Genomic DNA, 25,357 nt, shown 5'->3' with positions numbered 1-25,357 from the left:
AACGTTATGTTTGGCGTAAAAGCAACACAGCTCATCACCCTGAACACACCATCCCCACTGTCAAACATGGTGGTGGCAGCATCATGGTTTGGGCCTGCTTTTCTTCAGCAGGGACAGGGAAGATGGTTAAATTTGATGGGAAGATGGATGGAGCCAAATACAGGACCATTCTGGAAGAAAACCTGATGGAGTCTGCAAAAGACCTGAGACTGGGACGGAGATTTGTCTTCCAACAAGACAATAATCCAAAACATAAAGCAAAATCTACAATGGAATGGTTAAAAAATAAACATATCCAGATGTTAGAATGGCCATGTCAAAGTCCAGACCTGAATCCAATCGAGAATCTGTGGAAAGAACTGAAAACTGCTGTTCACAAATGCTCTCCATCCAACCTCACTGAGCTCGAGCTGTTTTGCAAGGAGGAATGGGAAACAATTTCAGTCTCTCGATGTGCAAAACTGATAGAGACATACCCCAAGCGACATACAGCTGTAATCGCAGCAAAAGGTGGCGCTACAAAGTATTAACTTAAGGGGGCTGAATAATTTACAGTTTTATATCTTTATGTTTGAAGCCTGAAATGTGGCAAAAGGTCGCAAAGTTCAAGGGGGCCGAATACTTTCGCAAGGCACTGTAAGTAGCCCATGTACCTCACCCTAATAATTTAGTCACTTTCCCCCTCATAACTTAGCCTACTGTTCTGACTTGGCGGTGCGCATGTAGCATATAGCCTGTTTTAGAGAAATGTCATCATCAAATATTGTAAGATTTATTTTAGCATTGTCTGCTTATATTCCCGCTTTATTTATCCTATGGTTCTGACTTGGTGTACAGGGAGAATACTGTAAGAATGGCCCATGTACTGAATTATGTCGCTGTGCATTTCAAAAGTGCTGAACAAATAGTTATATTAACTACTTCTGTCTTAGCTCGCTTAATCAAAATGTCTTAATTGAAATTACAGATTGCCTCAATTTCGTGATGTCCAATTTGTAGTTACAGTCTTGTCCAATCGCTACAACTCCTGTACGGATTCGGGATAGGCGAAGGTCGAGAGCCATGCATACTCCGAAACACAACCCTGCCAAGCCGCATTGCCTCTTGACACACTGCTCGCTTAACCCGGATGCCAGCCGCACCAATGTCTCGGAGGAAACACTGAACAACTGGCAACCAAAGTCACCGTGCATGCGCCCGGCCTGCCACAAGGAGGCGCTAGAGAGCGATCAGACAAGGACATCCCGGCAGGGTTCCTGCGCCACTCGGGAGGCCCACAGATTGCCTCTTATCCATTCATCGTTCCCTTATGCCATAGTTTGTACATCTCAGTTGTCAGTAGAAACCACATTTGTTTAAGCAAGTCAGCCATATCAGCTATGTTTTTTCAAAGGCAGTAAATGATGCTGAATAAACTGTTTAGCTGCCAGACAAGGCTCCGCCGAAAGCCAGGTGTAGCGGTGGTAAGGATTCACTCCATGGTGCTGAAAAGAAAGCACTGCTGTTTGGACAGCTTTATGTAGACTCTAACAGTTTGTAGCCACCGTTTGTCACCGTTATAGTGCAATTAATGTATTGTTTAGTGTTTTGTTGTGTAGTGACTTTACTGGCATGCATTAAAAACATGTTTCAGTTTGCCCCACCAAGATTTACATGCTAAAATCACCACTGGCCTTTCACATAAGCTTTGAGTAAGATCCCAATTTCATGTCCCTTCTTTCAATTAGTATTTTAATGTATTAATTTATGCTGAGTAGATAAAGACCTAAAAAACATGGTCAGTTATATAGTGGTGGCACAATGATAAACATTAGATAGGCTCCCTCAAATCCCTCTCTTCCGTGTTATGTTATAATCTACTGCCCCTCTCTTCTTTCCCTCCGGGCTTCAGCACTTGAATGCACGACACTGTCTGTCTGTAGTGTCCGTACCAGGGTTGCTATGGCGACCACGGGTAGCGTTTCTTCCTACGCAAGGAGACTAGAGCCACTTGTTAAACCCAGACGGATCACTCGCGCATTGGGGGGGGGTAATATAATACTAGTCATCGCTCCTCAGCTACAGGCATTGGTAATTATCGGACTTGCATACATTAGACTGTCGTCAGCCATGTCGAGGCTTTGTCAAAGATATGTGTCGCTGTAGTTGGTAAACGCATTGGATGACCCTGTTGTGTTTTTGTTTTGTTGCTGACAAGTTCCCCGTTGCTGCTTTGTTTTGTGTCTCGAGCGGCGTGCTGTCCAGATGGCAGCTCGCTGTAATCAGCTTTATGCGAGAAGGGCGGAGTGTCCACCACACGTCTCCAGACTGTGAGGTAAGACGAGGGACAAACTTGCTGACATAAATCGAGTTTTCTATATTTAAATGTAAAAATGGTATAATACTTTATTGTTAAAAAAACAATAAACATTGTTGTATTAGTTTATTTAATCAAGGAACTGTGACTGTGTGTTAGTTTATTGGACAGCAACTTGTTGCACGTTGTATGTAGCCAGTGCGTAAGCAGCGTAGCTTCGATAAACCTGCCACTGAGGCAAACAGCAAAACAAATGATGAGTTTGTGCTTGGTTTAGTTTGATATATTTGTTGACTGTTGTAACATTTGCTGAATATATTTAGGCTACTTGTAGACAACCACGTTGCTGTTCACTAGACAGCTGTCAATGACTAAGTCATTCACCATTAAACCCTATGCACAATCAGAAAGAGATGGAACTAAAGTTGCAAATATTGTAGCTAGTTAATGCTAACCTAATAATATCAGTTTTACCTAACCCCCTAAGCACCAAATTCGCCCAAAACTCAGAGAAACGGGGCATTTGAGGATCACAGATAACCCAAGAAATCCCTAGATACCGCTGCAAAAAGGACACTTTGTTCAATTCAACACCAGGCAGAAAGGAAATGTTCCGTATCTGTTTAGCTTTCCCTCGATCAAACGAAACATAATAGCCTTGGGCAGGCACTAGCCTGCATGACATTTCCCCCTAGATTCGTTTTATGTCTGACTCCTCTCTCTCGCTCTCTCTCTCTCTCTCTCTCTCTCTCTCTCCCCCCCAGGTTTGCGTTGGGGTGAAATCCAAGCTATCATGTGAAGGATTTGGTCTAGTGTGTGTGTTAAGCTGCGCTGCCTTACCCAAGGCAGTGGTCTGTAAAATGTCACCTCCGGCACTGTGACCATCATGACTTATTCAACGACTCAGCTTCAGGCGGCTGCCAGGCCAAACAGACGGAGCTGGACCTCACTGAAAGAGGGGATGACAGCGAGAGGGAAAAGAGGGGTTAGAGGAGAGAACAGAGAAAGGCAGGAGAGAGGGGTAAGAAGGGAGAGGGGGGGAAGTGAGGCCTGTTTGAGAGGGGAGACCGAGTACAGAATGGGAAGAGAAAGAGAGGGAAGATGTGTGTGGAAAGTGGAGAGAAAAAACAGACGAATCCGATCCTCGCTCTGGCACTACATCCTGGCCCTTTGCCTCACCTTTGACCCTGCGACCTCTCAGGGTCACTTCCCCCGGTTGGAAAACATCGGAGCCCACAAGCCCGTCACCCTTTCTCCTTCCCGCTCCAGCTGCGGCACTCCCGAGCGCACCACTTACTGCCACAGCCCCACCTCCCTGCAGGAGCTCCACAACTGCAGCCAGGCGTTCTGCAACCAGGAGTGCCCCTACCGTTCTTCCACCCCACCCCATGCACCCCTACTGCTTCCCGCACACTGGGACACCTGTGTCACCCAGGATGGGCTGGATCCTCGCTCCCGGGCAGGAACAGGGGGAGAGGGTGTTAGAGAAGGGGATGGCTCCAGCAGGAGTGTGATATTCCGTTGGACCCAGGGAGGATGCGTGGCCTCTCCTCCCTTTCAGAGTCTGGGACATCTGGGCTCCTTCACCCTGGCTGTGTGGATCAAACCGGAGGCTCCTGGAGACATGTGCGTATCACTATTATTCATTCTTATGTCTTTTATGTGTTTATACTGTTGTTAAAAACTGTATCAAGATGTTGAAATGCACTTTGTAACTCAGTTCATATAAGTGCCTATTCTCACTTAATTTTTAAGTGAGAAGTAGGCATTGGTCTAAAAACAAAAAAGAAAGGAAATTCACTGCCTATTCCACCCATGCTCTACCAAGGTTTTCCAACACTGTTATATATAATGTAGTTGGTGCCAGAGAGAAAGGACCATGTTAGAAAACAATCAGGTCAGAGAGGGCCATGAAACCTGAGGCCTGGGTAGTGGTGTAAGTAGGACAGGATAATAGGCAGGACTTTCCTTCAGGACAACCAGAGAAGCAGAGCAGGGTGTCAAGTGAGGGCTGCATTCGAAATGGACCACTATGGCCTATATAGTGCGCTACACGGGCCTTGGTCAAAAGTAGTGCCCTAGATAGGGAATAGTGTGCCGTTTTGGATTCAGCCAGGGTAAGGTAAGGTGTTACTGGGAGAGCTTACATGGTGCTGGGTTACACACACTTACAATCAGATCAGTTCTTCCTCTGGTAACTGTCTGGCAACACTCAATCACACAGGGCTGTTCTTTGTGAATCCCTCTCACACCTGTCGTTTGACATGTATCAGTATTTGTTGTAACTAATATGGCAGCTATCAAAGAGGCTAGATGAAAGGCTTTCTGTCCATATACACACAGTATGCAGAATACATTTTCACTGACTATGAATCTGATTGTGGGCATATGTGTTGCTTTGGGTAAAAGGCTTAGCTTAAGGACCATATTATGATATTTGTCTGTGTTCTGTTGCTTTAAGTCCAGTGAATCATGTACCAGTTAGTCCGTTTACAGTTTTTGATGATTGTACTTTTGGTACCTTTGTTTAAGGAATGGTTACAAAAGCAACACATTTTCTGCTTAGCACTTTGTTTGTAATTCTGCAACACACTTTGCACTTTGTTTGTAATTCTGCAACACACTTTGCACTTTGTTTGTAATTCTGCAACACACTTTGCACTTTGTTTGTAATTCTGCAACACACTTTGCACTTTGTTTGTAATTCTGCAACACACTTTGCACTTTGTTTGACATTTTGCAACACACTTTGCACTTTGGTGGTAATTTTGCAACACACTTTGCACTTTGTTTGTAATTCTGCAACACACTTTGCACTTTGGTGGTAATTTTGCAACACACTTGCAAAACACTACACACAGTTTTTTACGAGACACTTTGTTCAAGAAGGAAATCTCTTGCAATCATTGGGAAAACACTTTTATTCAACATGCAAAACATAAGTGAAATTGGCAACACACACACACACGCATGAAAACACTTCTACAGTAATTGAACACCAATTAGTCTGAGCCTCACCACTACAAACACCTCAGGTAAGATCACCCCTTTGGTGAGAACATGGAGGCAGTGAGAGAGACAGGAAGAGAGAGAGGAGGAGGAGGAGGACGAGGACAAAGAAGGGGACCAGGCAATAGACGGAGACATATTTCCGACGACATTAGGGCCACTTTGGTGGACCGTGTCATAAATCATGACGATGAGGGAGGCAGAGAGTCCAGCCCAACCTGAGACGCTACACGGTAGCATCCAGAACACAGACATTTAGACTGGAGAACAGGTATGTCTTCAACTTTCTACACTAGACTGTATTGTTGCACATCATTCTGCATCACAGTACAGTACAATGTAATCCTACAATATTAAGTCTATGATCCTCAGTGAACATAGAAATAGGTATAGTGATGTGAAGTACATGTAATACAGTTGTGATGTTACTGTGTACAGTATGTCAAAAATAACCTAACCAATGACATCATGTTCTTGCATTTTCTACAGAACTGCCAGACGACCTCCTGAGGGTGGAAGGCCACGTCCGTTCACCATGAACAGGAACTGGCCATTATCACTCTAGTGTTGGCAAACAACACCCTCCGCCTACATCAACTACGAGAGCAAATCATCGCAGATCACACAACATTCCATAATATCAACCGTGTCAATATGTCGACCCTCTGCTGCATCTTGCGTCAACACCAACTTACGATGAAGCTGTCCAGGGTTTCATTTGAGAGGAACAGAGTTCGAGTCAAAGACCTTCACTATGACGACGTGCAAGTGTCACTGTATTATACTGTAATACTGTAATGGCAGTAGATTGTGTCCTATTGGCACTGCATAGATACATTCAGACAAAGCAGTCATTCTGGGGGTTGTCTGTGGGGACACCTGCCTTGCCTGTAGCTTGTAGTTTTGACTGAATGTGTCTGACTCAACCCACCCCCCACCCCATCCCTGTGTGAAAATGTAGACCTTGTAGTCCTGTGTTTTGAGTTACACCGTATTCACGGTACAGTGTATGTATGTTCTGTTACAGAGAGTCCTGGACTTTGATGCAGCTGCACAGCCTCATGAGTTAATTTCATTGATGAAGCTGGATTCAATCTAGCTAAAACCAGGCGTCGTGGCCCGACATGTTATAGGACCGCGCAGGGGAATGTTATAGGACAAAGCCATAGTGAATGTCCCTGGGCAGCGCAGGGGAATGTTATAGGACAAAGAGCCATAGTGAATGTCCCTGGGCTGCGCAGGGGAATGTTATAGGACAAAGAGCTATAGTGAATGTCCCTGGGCAGCGCAGGGGAATGTTATAGGACAAAGAGCTATAGTGAATGTCCCTGGGCAGCGCAGGGGAATGTTATAGGACAAAGAGCCATAGTGAATGTCCCTGGGCTGCGCAGGGGAATGTTATAGGACAAAGAGCCATTGTGAATGTCCCTGGGCCGCGCAGGGGAATGTTACAGGTCAAAGAGCTATAGTGAATGTCCCTGGGCAGCGCAGGGGAATGTTATAGGACAAAGAGCTATAGTGAATGTCCCTGGGCAGCGCAGGGGAATGTTATAGGACAAAGAGCCATAGTGAATGTCCCTGGGCAGCGCAGGGGAATGTTATAGGACAAAGAGCTATAGTGAATGTCCCTGGGCAGCGCAGGGGAATGTTATAGGACAAAGAGCCATAGTGAATGTCCCTGGGCTGCGCAGGGGAATGTTATAGGACAAAGAGCCATTGTGAATGTCCCTGGGCCGCGCAGGGGAATGTTACAGGTCAAAGAGCTATAGTGAATGTCCCTGGGCAGCGCAGGGGAATGTTATAGGACAAAGAGCCATTGTGAATGTCCCTGGGCAGCGCAGGGGAATGTTATAGGACAAAGAGCCATTGTGAATGTCCCTGGGCAGCGCAGGGGAATGTTATAGGACAAAGAGCCATAGTGAATGTCCCTGGGCAGCGCAGGGGAATGTTACAGGACAAAGAGCCATTGTGAATGTCCCTGGGCCGCGCAGGGGAATGTTATAGGACAAAGAGCCATTGTGAATGTCCCTGGGCAGTGAGGGAGAAATGTTATAGGACAAAGAGCCATTGTGAATGTCCCTGGGCAGTGAGGGAGAAATGTTATAGGACAAAGAGCCATTGTGAATGTCCCTGGGCAGTGAGGGAGAAATGTTATAGGACAAAGAGCCATTGTGAATGTCCCTGGGCCGCGCAGGGGAATGTTATAGGACAAAGAGCCATTGTGAATGTCCCTGGGCAGTGAGGGAGAAATGTTATAGGACAAAGAGCCATAGTGAATGTCCCTGGGCAGTGAGGGAGAAATGTTATAGGACAAAGAGCCATTGTGAATGTCCCTGGGCAGTGAGGGAGAAATGTTATAGGACAAAGAGCCATTATGAATGTCCCTGGGCAGTGAGGGAGAAATGTTATAGGACAAAGAGCCATAGTGAATGTCCCTGGGCAGTGAGGGAGAAATGTTATAGGACAAAGAGCCATTATGAATGTCCCTGGGCCGCGCAGGGGAATGTTATAGGACAAAGAGCCATTGTGAATGTCCCTGGGCTGCGCAGGGGAATGTTATAGGACAAAGATCCATTGTGAATGTCCCTGGGCAGCGCAGGGGAATGTTATAGGACAAAGAGCCATTGTGAATGTCCCTGGGCAGCGCAGGGGAATGTTATAGGACAAAGAGCCATAGTGAATGTCCCTGGGCAGCGTAGGGGGAATGTTATAGGACAAAGAGCCATTGGGAATGTCCCTGGGCAGCGCAGGGGAATGTTATAGGACAAAGAGCCATTGTGAATGTCCCTGGGCAGCGAGGGAGAAATGTTATAGGACAAAGAGCCATTGGGAATGTCCCTGGGCAGCGCAGGGCAAATATCACCTTGTGCACCGCTATTAGTCTGCAAGGAGTTCTCCATCACCATGCCACCCTCGGTCCCTACAATACTGCAACACATAATCATATTTCTGGATGCATCACCATGCCACCCTCGGTCCCTACAATACTGCAACACATAATCATATTTCTGGATGCTCTACATAATGCAGTTGTACAGGACGGACCAGAGCAGCCCAGGTTTGTTGTCATCTGGGATAATGTTAGTTTCCACCAGGCTTCTCTGGTCAGGGACTGGTTCACCAACCACAATAACTTCACAGTTGTATACTTGCCTCCTTACTCCCCATTTCTCAATCTGATTGAATAATTATGTTTGGCTTGGCGTTGGAAAGTGTATGACTGCCAACCACATACTCGCCTGCCTCTTTTGCAAGCCATGGAAGATGCATGCGGAGACATTGAGGTGGGGTCAGTCCAGGGTTGGATACGGCACGGTAATATTTTCCCCGTTGCCTAGCCAGGGATGACGTTGCTTGTGATGTGACCAGACCCTAACAAGGCGGGATCCATAAACTACCCTCCCCGTCCCTTACAATGTAATTTTACTGTAATTACTTTTTGTTTCTGTGAGTTTACAGTAGCATATTGTATTGATTACTGTACTGTAATTCTACTTTTCTTTGTGTGTTGTTGTAAAAACCTGCAATGGCAACAAAAAGTAAGCTGTATATATTTCTTTCTGAAGCCTTTCTATATGTGTGTTGATTGTGAGGAGATGTACTGTACTGGAACAATCCTTCACAGAACCCTGTATGAGAACATTCAAGAGGTGTACAAAGTACTAAAGACAGACAGTGTTTGGTATAAAGTACAGCAGTGTGTTGTTGCTTTGAAAGAGTCATTCAAATGGTGCCTGTATGTATCATTTTGTTGCAAAACTGCCATTTTGAAAAAGGATTGTTTTGATTGCAGTTTCATTTTGACATAGAAGTGAGATGTTTATCTCCAAGTGTTGTGTCTTATTTGGCTTGTGTGTAGAGTTTTGACACAATGAGACAAATTCCGCAACAAGTGTGTAAGCAGTCGCAAAAAACTGTAATGAGGCTGTGTGATTTGTGTTAGGCTGTGTGATTTGTGTCAGGCTGTGTGATTTGTGTCAGGCTGTGTGATTTGTGTCAGGCTGTGTGATTTGTGTCAGGCTGTGTGATTTGTGTCAGGCTATTTGATTTGTGTTAGGCTATTTGATTTGTGTTAGGCTGTGTGATTTGTGTTAGGCTGTGTGATTTGTGTCAGGCTGTGTGATTTGTGTCAGGCTGTGTGAGGAATCTGTCCATGGATCTCTGGCATCCTCACACCGACTCACTGGCATTCTACTGCTGCCACACAGATAATGGAGAGGCTTACTTTGGGAATTTTATATAAAATTATAACAAACAGGCACAAAACAGGAATTCTAGTGACTATTAGTGCATGTGTGTGTGTATTGTATTGTGTGTGTGTGTTATCATACCAGCAGCTGTGGCTAGTTTAGATCAATGGGAGAAAGATTGCCCTGTGTGTTTCTCCGTGTATAGAGGGAGCATCCACTCAAAGAGCACTTTGTTTTCCTCCACTTTGTTTTCCTAGAAAATGACAGAGTAGAGAGGGGGATTGGAGAGGGGGAGCGGGCATGGGAGAGTAGATGGGGAGGTGAGGGGACCGGGGAGGAGGAGGGGGACCGGGGAGGAGGTGGGGAGGAGGAGGGGAGCGGGGAAGAGGAGGGGGACTGGAGTGATGAATGGTCTGAGAGACAGAAGGATGTCTACACACTGTCAGCTCAACAGGTAGTTACTAGAGAGCCATGTTACAAAGGACTAAATCTGCTATATCATCAGAATTGATTGAACCTATTTGTTCTTAATGTAAGGTTATGGTTAGGCTTTAGGTTAGGGGTAAGGATAAGGTTACAGTTAAGTTTAGTTCTGTTGCTGTGCTAATAAGGACCAGGGAGGGAGTGAGCTGGTTTTATTCTCCTTAGGGAGTTTCTCCTTAATACCTATCAGTATGCCAGACTCAGGATAACATGACACTAAAAGATGTGTCGCTGCACTCACCCTAGACACTTGCACCAGCCACACACACACACACACACACATGCTCGTACCTACCCACACAGGCAAGCACGCAAGTCCAGACACACACCCACACACACCCTGAGAGGACTGGCCCAGTTCTAAGTAGACCAAACCAGCAGAAACTCAAGATACATTTCATTCCACAAAGTTGTCCCTCCCCTCTGCTCTGTCCCCTCCCCTCTGCCCTGTCCCCTCTGCCCTGTCCCCTCTGCCCTGTCCCCTCCCCTCTGCCCTGTCCCCTCTGCTCTGTCCCCTCTGCCCTGTCCCCTCTGCTCTGTCCCCTCTGCCCTGTCCCCTCTGCTCTGTCCCCTCTGCCCTGTCCCCTCCCCTCTGCTCTGTCCCCTCTTCCCTGTCCCCTCTGCTCTGTCCCCTCCCCTCTGCTCTGACCCCTGTGCTCTGTCCCCTCTGCTCTGTCCCCTCTGCTCTGTCCCCTCTGCCCTGTCCCCTCTGCTCTGTCCCCTCTGCTCGGTCCCCTCTGCCCTGTCCCCTCCCCTGAGTCCTGTCCCCTCCCCTGAGTCCTGTCCCCTCCCCTAAGTCCTGTCGCCTCCCCTCTGTCCTGTTGCCTCCCCTCTGCCCTGTCCCCTCTGTCCTGTCCCCTCCCCTCTGTCCTGTCCCCTCTGCCCTGTCCCCTCCCCTTTGTCCTGTCCCCTCTGCCCTGTCCCCTACCCTGTCCCCTCCCCTCTGCCCTGTCCCCTCACCTCTGTCCTGTCCCCTCTGTCCTGTCCCCTCCCCTCTGCCCTGTCCCCTCCCCTCTGCCCTTCATTTTCTCAAGTTATCTGGACTGAACTGAACAGGCAGGCAGGCAGGGCTGGGACACAAACAACACACACACACACACACACACAGTACACACACTGGTGATTTATTGGGTGTGTTGGCCGGTGTTCATTAAAAGTAGGAGTTTCCCATAAAATGTGTTTGATGATGTTTAATATGACACAGAGTGTGTGGGTGGCTGCTCCTTTACACCACTGTAACAGCAGGAGGAAATCATGGTAAATATGGATATGAGTAAATGTCACAATCACCCTCATGTGTTTGTTAGAGTGGATCTTACCCTCTGTGGAAACATACAGTCTGTCTGGACCAGGGGTCTTCACCAAAGAATTAGTCGTTAGAATACTAGAATCAACATGAACCTTTTTAATGACAGTATAAAAGCCAGCCATTGTGGTCAGGGAGTTGGTCAACAACCATGGTTTGCCAGTGCTGTGATAAGATACTGTGTAAAATGATGCAGTTGTTTTTGTACTAACTGCCAATATGCCAACATTCCATTCAAACAGTGCAGTCAATCCACAGACACTGTCTGACATCAGTTGATGAGAGGACTTAGACAAGTTGGAAATGGAACAAGTATTGTAACATATATTAGCAGTCACAGCTTTCCAGGAAAACAACATGTTTTACATTTATAGTCTGTTTACATATATTTTAGAGGCTATACAGAAAATGGCTATAAAACTGCTATAAACTGTGTTTATAATTATATGATCATATTCTAGGTTGACAATATTTTAGATTAACAATCATTAAATTCTGTTACATCATTTCTGATGCGTCACGTGCCTTACTTTTATTTTCCTGCATAAGTAAAACCAGGATTACGCCTCTACTGCCATTCATTCCGATTAGACTAGTTTGGATTTCTCCCTGACCATATTCACCCTATTCTGGAATCCATAGTTGTTTTATAGCCCCTCTATGGTCTTCATTGAGTGGCCAGGCTTTTGTTCCAGCCTGCAGTAACACACTTGATTTAGCTGTTATAGTCCAGTGGGCACAGAGTGTGTGTGTGTAAGTTGTTGTGTGTGTGTTTGTGACCCTGTCTCTCTATGTTCAGGATGGTGTTGGAGAAGAGTTCAGAGGAGCGGTTGGTGTTCCTGTTGACCGTGTCTGAGTCTGCGGTCAAACTACAGTACGGTCAGCCCAGCAGTCAGGTTGGTACTCTGACCTTCAGCACCCAGGGCAGACTCACAGTGGACAGGTGGACCCACCTAGCTCTACAGGTAAGAACCGGCTTCCCATACCTATCTATCTACCCTCCCCTGCCCTACACGGACCTGTGTTTTGAACAGGAGTGGATACATACCATACACACTCTGCCCCTGTTTGAGACAATTAAGTGATATATGTTGTCATGTTAGCTATGTCATTATGACAACAGTATTTTGTACACCTGTAGACATTTTTGACTTTTTACTTAACTCGATGTGTGTTTGCTTGTTTGTGTCTGTGTGTTTGCACCTTTGTGTTTTCTTCTGTAAGTGTCTGACCATATTTTATTTTCTGGCCAATAGACTGTAAGAGTTTTGAAATGAATGTGCTCCCTGAGAACCACAGCAGGTCTGTGTTGAACTGGTGTCACTACACATCTAGAGGCTGGAGATGACGTATGGTCTGGAGGGTAATTATACTGGTAAACATCTGCTTTGGACCAGCTGTGGGTGCAGGGGGCCACACACACACACACACACACAAAGGCACGCACACGCAGGCATACACATGGGCGTGTACATACACACACACACGGACGTGCAGACACACACAGGCATGCTCGACACACACACTTCATATATAACCAGACTGTGCCCACTGCTGTAATTCAGAGATTGTGTGGTGCAGGACTGAGGAGACTGAGTGTCATCATTTTTTGTTTGGGACTTCTTGAATCACTTAAGAGCACTTATGTACTAATGTAGACTATGGTATATCCATTTTTACTGGAGGTGCATAGACAACATTGTATGTGACTCCTTATTGGGATCCATTAAGCCTATTTAGAGTTGACTATCTACTAAGTTCCCCATCTCAACTCAATAGCTACCATGTGCTGTGTTTAAACATAATACACTGAGTTTACAAAACATTAAGAACACCTGCTCTTTCCATGACATAGACTGACCAGGTGAATCGAGGTGAAAGCTATGATCCCTTATTGATGTCACTTGAAAATCCACTTCAATCAGTGTAGATGAAGGAGAGAAAACAGGTTAAATAAGGATTTATAAGACTTGCAACAATTATGACATGGATTGTGTATTTGTGCCATTCAGAGGGTAAATGGGCAAGACAAAAGATTTTAGTGCCTTTGAACAGGTAGTAGGTTGCCAGGCGCATCAGCTTGTGTCAAGATCTGCAACGCTGCTGGGTTTTTATGCTCAACAGTTTCCTGTCTGCATCAAGAATGGTCCACCACCCAAATGACATCCAGCCAATTTGACACAACTGTGGGAAGCATTGGAGTCAACATGGGCCAGCAACCCTGTGAAACATTTGCGACACCTTGTAGAGTCCACTGAGACAGGGGTGGGTCGAGGGACACTGTGGCCTCGTCCGACGCTACCCCCAGACAGGGACAACCAGGCAGGATATAACCCCACCCACTTTGCCAAAGCACAGCCCCCACACCACTAGAGGGATATCAACAAACCACCAACTTACTACCCTGAGACAAAGCTGAAGATCTCCTCCACCGCACGAGCCCGAGGGGCGCAAAACCGGACAGGAAGATCACATCTGTGATTCAACCCACTCAAGTGACGCACCCCTCCTAGGGACGGCATGGAAGAGCACTAGTAAGCCAGTGACCCCGTAATAGGGTCAGAGACAGAGAATCCCGGTGGAGAGAGGGGAGCCGGAGGGGAGCCAGCCAGGTAGAGACAGCAAGGGCGGTTCATGGCTCCAGTGCCTTGCCGTTCACCTTCGCACCCATAGGCCAGCCTACACTCAATCATAGGACCTACTGAAGAGATGATTCTTCAGTAATGACTTAAAGGTTGAGACCGAGTCTGCTACTGGATAGGCAGACCATTCCATAAAAATGGAGCTCTATTGAAGAAAGCCCTGCCTCCAGTTGTTTGCTTAGAAATTCTAGGGACAATAAGGAGACCTGCGTATTGTGACCGTAGCGTATCTGTAGGTATGTATGGCAGGACCAGATCGGAGAGATAGGTAGGAGCAAGCCCTTGTCATGATTTGTAGGTTAGCGGTAAAAACCTTGAAATCACCCACAGCCTTAACAGGAAGCCAATTTAGAGAGGCTATCACTGGAGTAATATGATACTTTTTTGGGGTTCTAGTCAGGATTCTAGCAGCCATGTTTAGCACTAACTGAAGTTTATGTAGTGCTTTATCCTGGTAGCCGGAGAGTAGAGCATTGCAGTAGTCCAATATAGAAGTGACAAAAGCATGGATTAGAGCATGGATCACCAAGAGGTAGAATATATAGTGAAACAAACAGTGGTTCTAAAACGGAACCTTGAGGAACGCCGAAACGTACAATTGATTTGTCAGACGACAAATCATCCACAGAGACAAACCGATATCTTTCCGACAGATAAAATCTAAACCAGGTAAGAACTTGTCCGTGCAGAGCAATTAGGGATTCTAATCTCTCCAAAAGAATGTGGTGATCAATCGTGTCAAAAGCAGCGCTAAGGTCTAGGAGCACGAGGACAGATGTAGAGCCTTGGTCTGACGCCATTAAAAGGTAATTTACCACCTTCACGAGTGCAGTCTCAGTGCTATGAGGAGGTCTAAAACCAGACTGAAGCGTTTCGTATACATTGTCTTCAGGAAGGCAGTGAGTTGCCGCGCAACAGCTTTTTCCCAATGTTTTGAAAGAAATGGGAGATTCAATATAGGCCGATAGTTCAAGAGAGCCTTTATTACTGACACTTTTAGTGAGTTTGGTACACATCCGGTGGATAGGGAGCCATTTATTATGTTCAACATAGGAGGGCCAAGCACAGGAAGTAGCTCTTTGTAGTTTAGTTGGAATAGGGTCCAGTATGTAGCTTGATGGTTCAGAGGCCATGACTATTTTCATGAATGTGTCAAGAGATACAGGATTAAAAAACTTGAGTGTCTCAACTACTTCAGTTCTGTGCAGACTCAGAACAATTGAGCTTTGGAGAAATTCTCAGATTCAAAGAGTCCGTAATTTGCTTTCTAAGGATCATGATCTTTTCATCAACGAAGCTCATGAATTTATCACTGCTGAAGTGAACATTTGCCACAGTTTTCAAAATACATTTGGGATTGTTCTTATTCTCCTCAATTAAGTTGAGAAAATAGGATGATGGAGCAGCAGTGAGGGCTCTTCGATACTGCACGGTACTGTCTTTCCAAGCTAGTCGGAAGACTTCCAGTTTGGTGGAGCACCATTTCCGTTCCCATTTTCTGGATGCTTGCTTCAGAGCTCGGGTATTTTCTGTATACCAGGGAGCTAGTTTCTTCTGACAAATGTTTTTGTTTTTAGGGTTGGACTGCATCTAGGGCATTACACAAGGTTAAATGTAGTTCCTCTGTTAGGTGGTTAACTGATTTTTGTCCTCTGATGTCCTTGGGTAGGTGGAGGGAGTCTGGAAGGGTGTCTAGGAATATTTGGGTTGTCTGAGAATTTATAGCACAGCTTTTGATGATCCTTGTTTGGGGTCTGAGCAGATTATTTGTTGTGATTGCAAATATATTAAGATGGTTGTCTGATAGTCCAGGATCAGGAGGAAAAACATTTAGATCCACAATATTTATTCCATGGGACAAAACTAGATCCAGGGTATGACTGTGGCAATGAGTAGGTCCGGAGACATGTTGGACAAAACCCACAGATTCGATGATGGCTCCAAAAGCCTTTTGGAGTGGGTCTGTGGACTTTACCATGTTAATATTATAGTCAGCAAAAATGTGAATAGGTCCGCTAGGAATTCTGGGAACTCAGTGAGGAACGCTGTATACGGCCCAGGAGGCCTGTAAACAGGAGCTATAGAAAGGGATTTAGTTCATTGACTATGACTGCCTTGGAAGTGAGGGATCTAACATTATGTAACCCTATTTTGACACGGTCTCAATGGGGATAGCTGAGCTGACTACACTGACTGTGCTAGTGGTAGACTCCACTAAGCTGGCAGGCTGGCTAACAGCCTGCTGCCTGGCCTGCACCTTATCTCATTGTGGAGATAGACAGGGCTCTGACTACTCTATGTTAGATAAGATGAGAGCACCCCTCCAGCTAGGATGGAGTCCGTCACTCCTCAGAAGGCCAGGCTTGGTCCGGTTTGTGGGTGAGTCCAAGAAAGAGGGCCAAATATCTACAAATTCTATCTTTTGGTGGGGGGTAGAAAACAAATTTCAGCGATTGAGTTGTGAGAGTGCTGTAGTGCTCATCACTCCCCCTAACTGGGAGGGGGCCAGAGACTCTGCTGTAGTGCTCATCACTCCCCCTAACTGGGAGGGGGCCAGAGACTCTGCTGTAGTGCTCATCACTCCCCCTAACTGGGAGGGGGCCAGAGACAATTACTTGATACCGACATGTCTTTGTAGCTGATTTACACGCTGAAGCTATGTTGCGCTTGGTGACCTCTGACTGTTTCATCCTAACATCATTGGTGCCGACGTGGATAACAATATCTCTATACTCTCTACACTCGCCAGTTTTAGCTTTAACCAGCACCATCTTCAGATTATCCTTTACGTCGGTAGCCCTGCCCCCTGGTAAACAGTGTATGATCGCTGTATGATTATTTTAAGTCTAATACTGCGGATAATGGAGTCACCAATGACTAGGGTTTTCAATTTGTCAGAACTAATGGTGGGAGGCTTTGGCGGCTCAGACCCCGTAACAGGTGGAGGAGAGACCTGAGAAGGATTGTTGCTTAATGGGGAGAACCGGTTGAAAGTTTCTGTCGGCTGAATGAGCGACACCGGTTGAGCATGCCGAAAGCATTTCTTTCCAGAAACCTTGAGAAAATTGTCCGGCTTGTGAGGACTGTGCAGGGGGGATTTATACTACTATCTGTACTTACTGGTGGCACAGATGCAGTTTCATACTCTCCTACACTTAAATTGCCCTTGCCTAACGATTGCATCTGAAGCTGTGCAGGCAACAAGGCTATCCTCACCATAAGGCGATAGTTCTCCTGTATATGATGAGTACAGCGACTGCAATTAGATGGCATAGTGTTAATGTTACTACTTAGCTTTTTCAGCCGGTGGAGGTCCTGTAGAACCATGTCCAGATAAAGCGTCCGGGGTTAAAAAGTTGAATGAAAAAAGTTGAGCGAGGAAAAAACAAAGATGTTGGTAAATGTATTAAAAGTAAAAAATGAAAAGTTTGGCAGATAGCCAAGTGGCAACAAACAGGACAACAGCACAGAGACCGGAAGTTGAGGGCGGAGCTAGCTAGCTAACAATCTTATCTCATCATGAATGAAGCCTAAATGATCTGCGCCAACTAACTAAACAAACATAAATGGTACAGACAGTAACAGTGTTATTTTCGTATGAATGATGAGTCAGTGTTGACTTGGCGCCAGTCCAGTGTTCACACATAAGTAGCATAGATTGCTTGATAGCTAGCATGCTGGGGAGATAGAGCCTAACTACATTTCTGGTTAACTAGCCAGCTAACATTAACCAGGTGAGCCTGTGATGACGACAGGGTTGAAGTTTACTTAGGATTATTTACTTATTCAGATATGCTGTCGATGGCCGTGGCGAAGGCTGATCCTCACATTGTGACTTACGGGCTGAATGATGTTGAATGAACAGCTCGTAGAGCTCCTTCTTCATTTCTAAAAATGACCACAAATGAGCACACGTATTTGTTCATTCTATGTATATAATATCAGTGCTTTATAAAGACCAATACAAATTTTTCTTTGAAAGGCAAATATTGGACGATAATATCGGTCAGCCGATATGTCGGTCAGGCTCTAGTGACGGGGCTTATTGTTGGTCATTTGTCTGTGGGAGGGAGGTGAGAAGGATGGGAGAGTGGGCGGGAGGTAGGTGAGGAGGGGGGAGAGGGGCAGGAGGTAGGTGAGAGGGGAGGTCATATGGGGAGGAGGTAGATGAGAGGGGCAGTGAGAGTGGAGATGAGAGGGGGAGGGAGGTAGGTGAGAGGGGAGATGAGAGGGGGAGGAGGTAGGTGAGAGGGGGAGGAGGTAGGTGAGAGGGGGAGGAGGTAGGTGAGAGGGGGAGGAGGTAGGTGAGAGGGGAGGTGAGAGGGGGAGGAGGTAGATGAGAGGGGGAGGAGGTAGGTGAGAGGGGAGGTGAGAGGGGGAGGAGGTAGATGAGAGGGGAGGTGAGAGGGTAGGTGAGAGGGGGAGGAGGTAGGTGAGAGGGGAGGTGAGAGGGGGAGGAGGTAGATGAGAGGGGAGGTGAGAGGGGGAGGAGGTAGGTGAGAGGGGAGGTGAGAGGGGGAGGAGGTAGATGAGAGGGGGAGGAGGTAGATGAGAGGGGAGGTGAGAGGGGGAGGAGGTAGATGAGAGGGGAGGTGAGAGGGGGAGGAGGTAGGTGAGAGGGGAGGTGAGAGGGGGAGGAGGTAGGTGAGAGGAGGAGGAGGTAGGTGAGAGGGGAGGTGAGAGGGGGAGGAGGTAGGTGAGAGGGGGAGGAGGTAGGTGAGAGGGGAGATGAGAGGGGGGAGGAGGTAGATGAGAGGGGAGGAGGGAGGTGATGAGAGGGTTGCGAGGAGGTAGGAGGATGGGAGAGTGGGTGGGAGGTAGGTGAGAGGGGGAGGAGGTAGATGAGAAGGGAGTTGAGGGGGTTGAGAGGAGGAGGAGGGAGGTGAGAAGGATGGGAGAGTGGGCGGGAGGTAGGTAGGTAAGGGGGGTAGAGAGTGAGGAGGTACGTAAGGAGGGGGGAGAGGGCGAGGAGGTAGGTAAGGAGGGGGAGAGTGGGCGGGAGGTAGGTAGGTAAGGGGGGGGAGAGAGTGAGGAGGTACGTAAGGAGGGGGGAGAGGGCGAGGAGGTAGGTAAGGAGGGGGAGAGAGTGGGCGGGAGGTAGGTAAGGAGGAGGTGAGAGTGGGCGGGAGGTAGGTAAGGAGGAGGGGAGAGGTCGAGGAGGTAGGTGAGAGGGGAGGTGAGAGGGGGAGGAGGTAGGTGAGAGGAGGAGGAGGTAGGTGAGAGGGGAGATGAGAGGGGGAGGAGGTAGATGAGAGGGGGAGGAGGGAGGTGATGAGGGGGTTGCGAGGAGGTAGGAGGATGGGAGAGTGGGTGGGAGGTAGGTGAGAGGGGGAGGAGGTAGATGAGAAGGGAGTTGAGGAGGAGGGCGGGAGGTAGGTAGGTAAGGAGGAGGGGAGAGAGTGAGGAGGTAGATAAAGGAGAGGGCGAGGAGGTAGGTAAGGAGGAGGGGGAGAGCGAAGAGGTAGGTAAGGAGGAGGGGAGAGTGGGCGGGAGGTAGGTAAGGAGGAGGGGAGAGGTCGAGGAGGTAGGTAAAGGATGAGGGCGAGGAGGTAGGTAAGGAGGGGGGAGAGTGGGCGTGGGGTAGGTAAGGAGGAGGGGAGAGTGGGCGGGAGGTAGGTAAAGGAGGAGGGGAAAGTGGGCGGGAGGTAGGTAGGTAAGGAGGAGGGGGAGAGAGAGTGAGGAGGTAGGTAAAGGAGAGGGCGCGGAGGTAGGTAAGGAGGGGGAGAGTGGGCGGGAGGTAGGTAAGGAGGAGGTGAGAGTGGGCGGGAGGTAGGTAAGGAGAGGGGAGGAGGTAGATGAGAGGGGGAGGAGGTAGGTGAGAGGGGAGGTGAGAGGGGGAGGAGGTAGATAAGAGGGGAGGTGAGAGGGGAGGTGAGAGGGGGAGGAGGTAGGTGAGAGGGGAGGTGAGAGGGGGAGGAGGTAGGTTAGAGGGGAGATGAGAGGGGGAGGAGGTAGATGAGAGGGGAGGAGGGAGGGTGATGAGGGGGTTGCGAGGAGGTAGGAGGATGGGAGAGTGGGTGGGAGGTAGGTGAGAGGGGAGGTGAGAGGGGGAGGAGGTAGATGAGAAGGGAGTTGAAGGGGTTGAGAGGAGGAGGAGGGAGGTGAGAAGGATGGGAGAGTGGGCGGGAGGTAGGTAGGTAAGGGGGGGAGAGGGGGAGGAGGTAGGTGAGAGGGGAGATGAGAAGGGAGGTGATGAGGGGGTTGAGAGAAGTGAAAGGAAAATATTGGACGATAATATCGGTCAGCCGATTTGTCGGTCAGGCTCTAGTGACGGGGCTTATTGTTGGTCATTTGTCTGTGGGACGGAAAACTGCTATAATAGAGATGAAACAAGACGTGTCTGACATGAGACTGAAAAGGGAAGGTAAGGAGGAGGGGTGAGTGGGCGGGAGGTAGGTAAGGAGGAGGGGAGAGTGGGCGGGAGGTAGGTAAGGAGGAGGGGAGAGTGGGTGGGAGGTAGGTAAGGAGGAGGGGAGAGTGGGCGGGAGGTAGGTAAGGGGGGGGGGCGAGGAGGTAGGTAAGGAGGGGGGAGAGTGGGTGGGAGGTAGGTAAAGAGGAGGGAGAGTGGGCGGGAGGTAGGTAAGGAGGGGGAGAGTGGGCGGGAGGTAGGTAAGGAGGAGGGGAGAGAGCGAGGAGGTACGTAAGGAGGGCGGGAGAGGGCGAGGAGGTAGATAAGGAGGGGGGGAGAGTGGGTGGGAGGTAGGTAGGTAAAGAGGAGGGGAGAGAGCGAAGAGGTAGGTAAGGAGGGGGGAGAGTGGGTGGGAGGTAGGTAAGGAGGAGGGGAGAGAGCGAGGAGGTACGTAAGGAGGGGGGAGAGGGCAAGGAGGTAGGTAAGGAGGGGGGAGAGTGGGCGGGAGGTAGGTAAGGAGGAGGGGAGAGAGCGAAGAGGTAGGTAAGGAGGGGGGGAGAGTGGGTTGGAGGTAGGTAAGGAGGAGGGGAGAGAGCGAGGAGGTACGTAAGGAGGGGGGAGAGGGCGAGGAGGTAGGTGAGAGGGGGAGGAGGTAGATGAGAAGGGAGGTGAGAGGGGGAGGAGGGTAGATGAGAAGGGAGGTGAGGGGGGGGGGGGGAGGAGGTAGGTGAGAGGGGGAGGAGGTAGATGAGAAGGGAGGTGAGAGGGGAGAGAGGGAGGAGGTAGGTGAGAGGGGGAGGAGGTAGATGAGAAGGGAGGTGAGGGGGGGGGGGGGAGGAGGTAGGTGAGGAGGGAGGAGAGGGGGAGGAGGTTGGTGAGAGGGGGAGGAGGTAGATGAGAAAGGAGGAGAGGGGGAGGAGGTTGGTGAGAGGGGGAGGGGGTAGATGAGAAGGGAGGTGAGGGGGGGAGAGGGAGGAGGTAGGTGCGAGAGGAGGAAGCTCTGTTGCATTTCCTCGGTTTCTCTGTCTCATTTGATTGTTTCTCTAGCTCTGGGAACTTGTTTAGGTGTCACATTTCTGCTGAAGACTACTGGCAGGTCACGCCACTTAGAGTGACGGAGAAAGAGAGGGATGAGGGAAAGTATAAAAGAGAGAGAGACAGAAAGAGAGCAGTGAAAGACAGAGTTAGAGATGTATATTCCGTGGGAGTCATCAGTGTGTCAGTGAGGGAGCATGCCTAAAGAACCCCAGAGGCGGTCTCCTATGTGCCTGTCTAAATCAGCATTATCACATCAATGTGTGACAGACAGTCATCACTGCAAAACAGCCCACGTTAATCTTTAACAGCATTCAGGCCTTTCTTCCCATCTGCTCTCATGTCTTATTTTATAAAAAATAATATTGCAGATAGATTGTGGCTTCTATCAGTGTAATTCTCTGCATCATTTCCAATCCCCCATAATGTTTTGTAATATACAGTACCAGTCAAAAGTTTGGACACATCTACTCATTCAAGGGTTTTTCTTTATTTTGACTATTTTCTACATTGTAGAATAATAGTGAAGACATCAAAACATGTAGTAACCAAAAATGTGTAAAACAAATCAATTTGAGATTCTTCAAAGTAGCCACCCTTGATGACCACTTTGCACACTCTTGGCACTCTCCCATCCTCTAACTCATTTTCTCAACCAGCTTCACTTGGAATGCTTTTCCAACAGTCTTGAAGGAGTTCCCACATATGCTGAGCACTTGATGGCTGCTTTTCCTTCACTCTGCGGTCCAGCTCATCCCAAACCATCTCAGTTGATTGAGGTCGGGTGATTGTGGAGGCCAGGTCATCTGATGCAGCACTCCATCACTCTCCTTCTTGGTCAAATAGCCCTTACACAGCCTTGCACAGACCTTACACAGTCATTGTCCAGTTGAAAAACAAATGACAGTGCAAACCAGATGGGATGGCGTGTTGCTACAGAATACTGTGGTAGACATGCTGGTTAAGTGTGCCTTGAATTCTAAATAGTGTCACCAGCAAGCACCCCCACACCATCACACCTCCTCCTCCATGCTTCACGGTGGGAACCACACATGCAGAGAGCATCCGTTCAACTAAATTTAACATTTGGACTCCAGACCAAAGGACAGATTTCCACTGGTCTAATGTCCATTGCTTGTGTTTCTTGGCCCAAAAAAGTCTCTCCTTCTTATTGGTGTCCTTTAGTAGTGGTTTCTTTACAGCAATTCAACCATGAAGGCCTGAATCACACAGTCTCCTCTGAACAGTTGATGTTGAGATGTGTCTGTTACTTGAACTCTGTGAAGCATTTATTTGGGCTGAAATCTGAGGTGCAGTGAACTCTAATGAACTTATCCTCTGCAGCAGAGGTAACTCTGGGTCTTCCTTTCCTGTGGCGGTCCTCATGAGAGCCTGTTTCATCATTGCACTTGATGAAACTTTCAAAGTTCTTGAAATGTTCCGCATTGACTGACCCTAAAGTCTTAAAGTAATGATGGACTGTCATTTCTCTTTGCTTATTTGTGTCACAACTTCTGCCGAAGTCGATGCCTCTTGATGTTCGGGTGGTGCTCGGCGGTCGACGTCACCGGTCTTCTAGCCATCATTGATCTATGTTTCATTTTCCATTGGTTTTGTCTGGTCTTTTTACACACCTGATTCCAATCCCATTCATTAATTGTTGTGTATTTAACCCTCTGTTCCCCTCATGTCCTTGTCAGAGATTGTTTATTGTTATGTTCATGTTTTATGGATTGGTGTGCGACAGGTTCTTGTACCCACATTTATTTTATTATGGATTTTGGTTTTGAAGTTGATGTTTTAAGTTATTAAAATACTCCAATTATACCAAGTTGAATTCTCCTGCGCTTGACTTCCCTGCCACCTACATACACGACGTGACAATTTGAGCTGTTCTTGCCAAAATATGGACTTGTGTGCAAAGCTATCATCAAGGCAAAGGGTGGCTAATTTGAAGAATCTAAAATATATTTTTTTGGTTACTACTTAATTCCATGTGTTATTTCATAGTTTTGATGTTCTTCACTACTATTCTACAATGTAGTAGTAAAAAATAAAGAAAAACCCTGTGATTGAAGAGAAAACGATTCATTTTTAGAAGCAGAGGCATAAAAGTTGGTCAAATTTACCTCAAACGTACTGAAAGTGAGTTGTGCTGCTCCTCTCTCTCTCTCTCTCTCACTTCCTCTCGCTCTCTCACTTCCTCTCTCTCTCTCACTTCCTCTCTCTCTCTCACTTCCTCTCTCTCTCTCACTTCCTCTCTCTCTCTCACTTCCTCTCTCTCTCTCACTTCCTCTCTCTCTCTCTCACTTCCTCTCTCTCTCTCACTTCCTCTCTCTCTCGTTCTTTCTCTCAATTAAATTCAAGGGGCTTTATTGGCATGGGAAACATATGTTTACATTGCCAAAGCAAGTAAAGTATATCATATACAAAAGTGAAATCAACAATTATGTCTCTCTCTCTCTTATTCTCTCTTGCTTCCTCTCTCTTATTCTCTCTTGCTACCTCTCTCTCTTATTCTCTCTTGCTACCTCTCTCTCTTATTCTCTCTTGCTACCTCTCTCTCTTATTCTCTCTTGCTACCTCTCTCTCTTATTCTCTCTTGCTACCTCTCATTTTCCTTTCTTTCTTTCTTTCCCCAGTGAGCCTTGTCCCTTCTTCTGCCTCAGTTCTCTCAGATGATCTCTGGCTGCTGAAAGAATGTCCACTCGTCCTCTATTTTTCACAACCCTAATGAACATTTGCAAGCACAATTAGACCTGTAGCCCATGTCTGGGCATATATTGGGTACCCTGTCACACCAGTCCCTTAGATAGATACAGTTGAAGTCAGAAGTTTACATGCACTCAATTAGTATTTGGTAGCATTGCCTTTAAATAGTTTAACTTGAGTCAAACGTTTCAGGTAGCCTTCCACAAGTTTCCCACAATAAGTTGGGTGAATTTGGGCACGTTCCTCCTGACAGAGCCGGTGGTAACTGAGTCAGGTTTGTAGGCCTCCTTGCTCGCTTTGTGTTGGCCACTCCAATACCTTGACTTTGTTGTCCTTAAGCCATTTTGCCACAACTTTGGAAGTATGCTTGGGGTCATTGTCCATTTGGAAGACCCATTTGCGACCAAGCTTTAACTTCCTGACTGATGTCTTGAGATGTTGCTTCAATATATCCACATACCTTTCCACCTCATGATGCCATCTATTTTGTGAAGTGCACCAGTCCCTCCTGCAGCAAAGCACCCCCACAACATGATGTTGCCACCCCCATGCTTCACAGTTGGGATGGTGTTCTTCGGCTTGCAAGCGTCCCCCTTTTTCCACCAAACATAACAATGGTCATTATGGCCAAACAGTTCTATTTTTTGTTTCATCAGACCAGAGGACATTTCTCCAAAAAGTACGTTCTTTGTGCAGTTGCAAACCGTAGTCTGGCTTTTTCTATGGCGTTTTGGAGCAGTGTTTTCCTTGCTGAGCGGCCTTTCAGGTTATGTCAATATAGGACTTCTTTTAATATGGATATAGATAATTTTGTACCTGTTTCCTCCAGCATCTTCACAAGGTCCTTTGCTGTTGTTCTGGGATTGATTTGCACTTTTCGCACCAAAGAACGTTCATCTCTAGGAGTTCATCTCCTTCCTGAGCCGTATGACGGCTGCGTGGTCCCATGGTGTTTATACTTGTGTACTATTGTTTGTACAGATGAACGTGGTGCCTTCAGGCGTTTGGAAATTGCTCCCAAGGATGAACCAGACTTGTGGAGGTCTACAATTTATTTCTGAGGACTTGGCTGATTTCTTTTGATTTTATCATGATGTCAAGCAAAGAGGCACTGAGTTTGAATGTAGGCCTTGAAATACATCCACAGGTACACCTCCAATTGACTCAAATTATGTCAATGAGCCTATCAGATGCTTCCAAAGTCATGACATCATTTTATGGAATTTTCCAAGCTGTTTAAAGGCACAGTCAATATCGTGTGTGTAAACTTCTGACCCACTGGAATTGTGTTGTGCACAAAGTAGATGTCCTGACAGACTTGCCAAAACTATAGTT

At 47.3% G+C, this 25,357-nt stretch overlaps 1 protein-coding gene across 1 annotated transcript in view; it reads left to right on the top strand.

Annotated features, from left to right (window-relative positions):
- The first annotated feature begins 2,017 nt into the window (after positions 1-2,017).
- The window catches only part of LOC109894627 (usherin-like), a 378,093-nt gene continuing 354,753 nt past the window's right edge, over positions 2,018-25,357 (top strand). The window contains 3 exon segments of the mRNA XM_031828079.1: positions 2,018-2,314; positions 3,061-3,922; positions 12,084-12,249. Coding sequence (XP_031683939.1) covers positions 3,183-3,922; positions 12,084-12,249 — 906 coding nt within the window. The 5' untranslated portion in view covers positions 2,018-2,314; positions 3,061-3,182.

The sequence above is a fragment of the Oncorhynchus kisutch genome, linkage group LG7 (genome assembly GCF_002021735.2).
Source record: "Oncorhynchus kisutch isolate 150728-3 linkage group LG7, Okis_V2, whole genome shotgun sequence".
In the NCBI taxonomy this organism is placed as follows: Eukaryota; Metazoa; Chordata; class Actinopteri; order Salmoniformes; family Salmonidae; genus Oncorhynchus; species Oncorhynchus kisutch.
The sequence above is the reverse complement of the archived record's forward strand: the minus strand, read 5'-3'. Positions and strand labels throughout refer to the sequence as shown.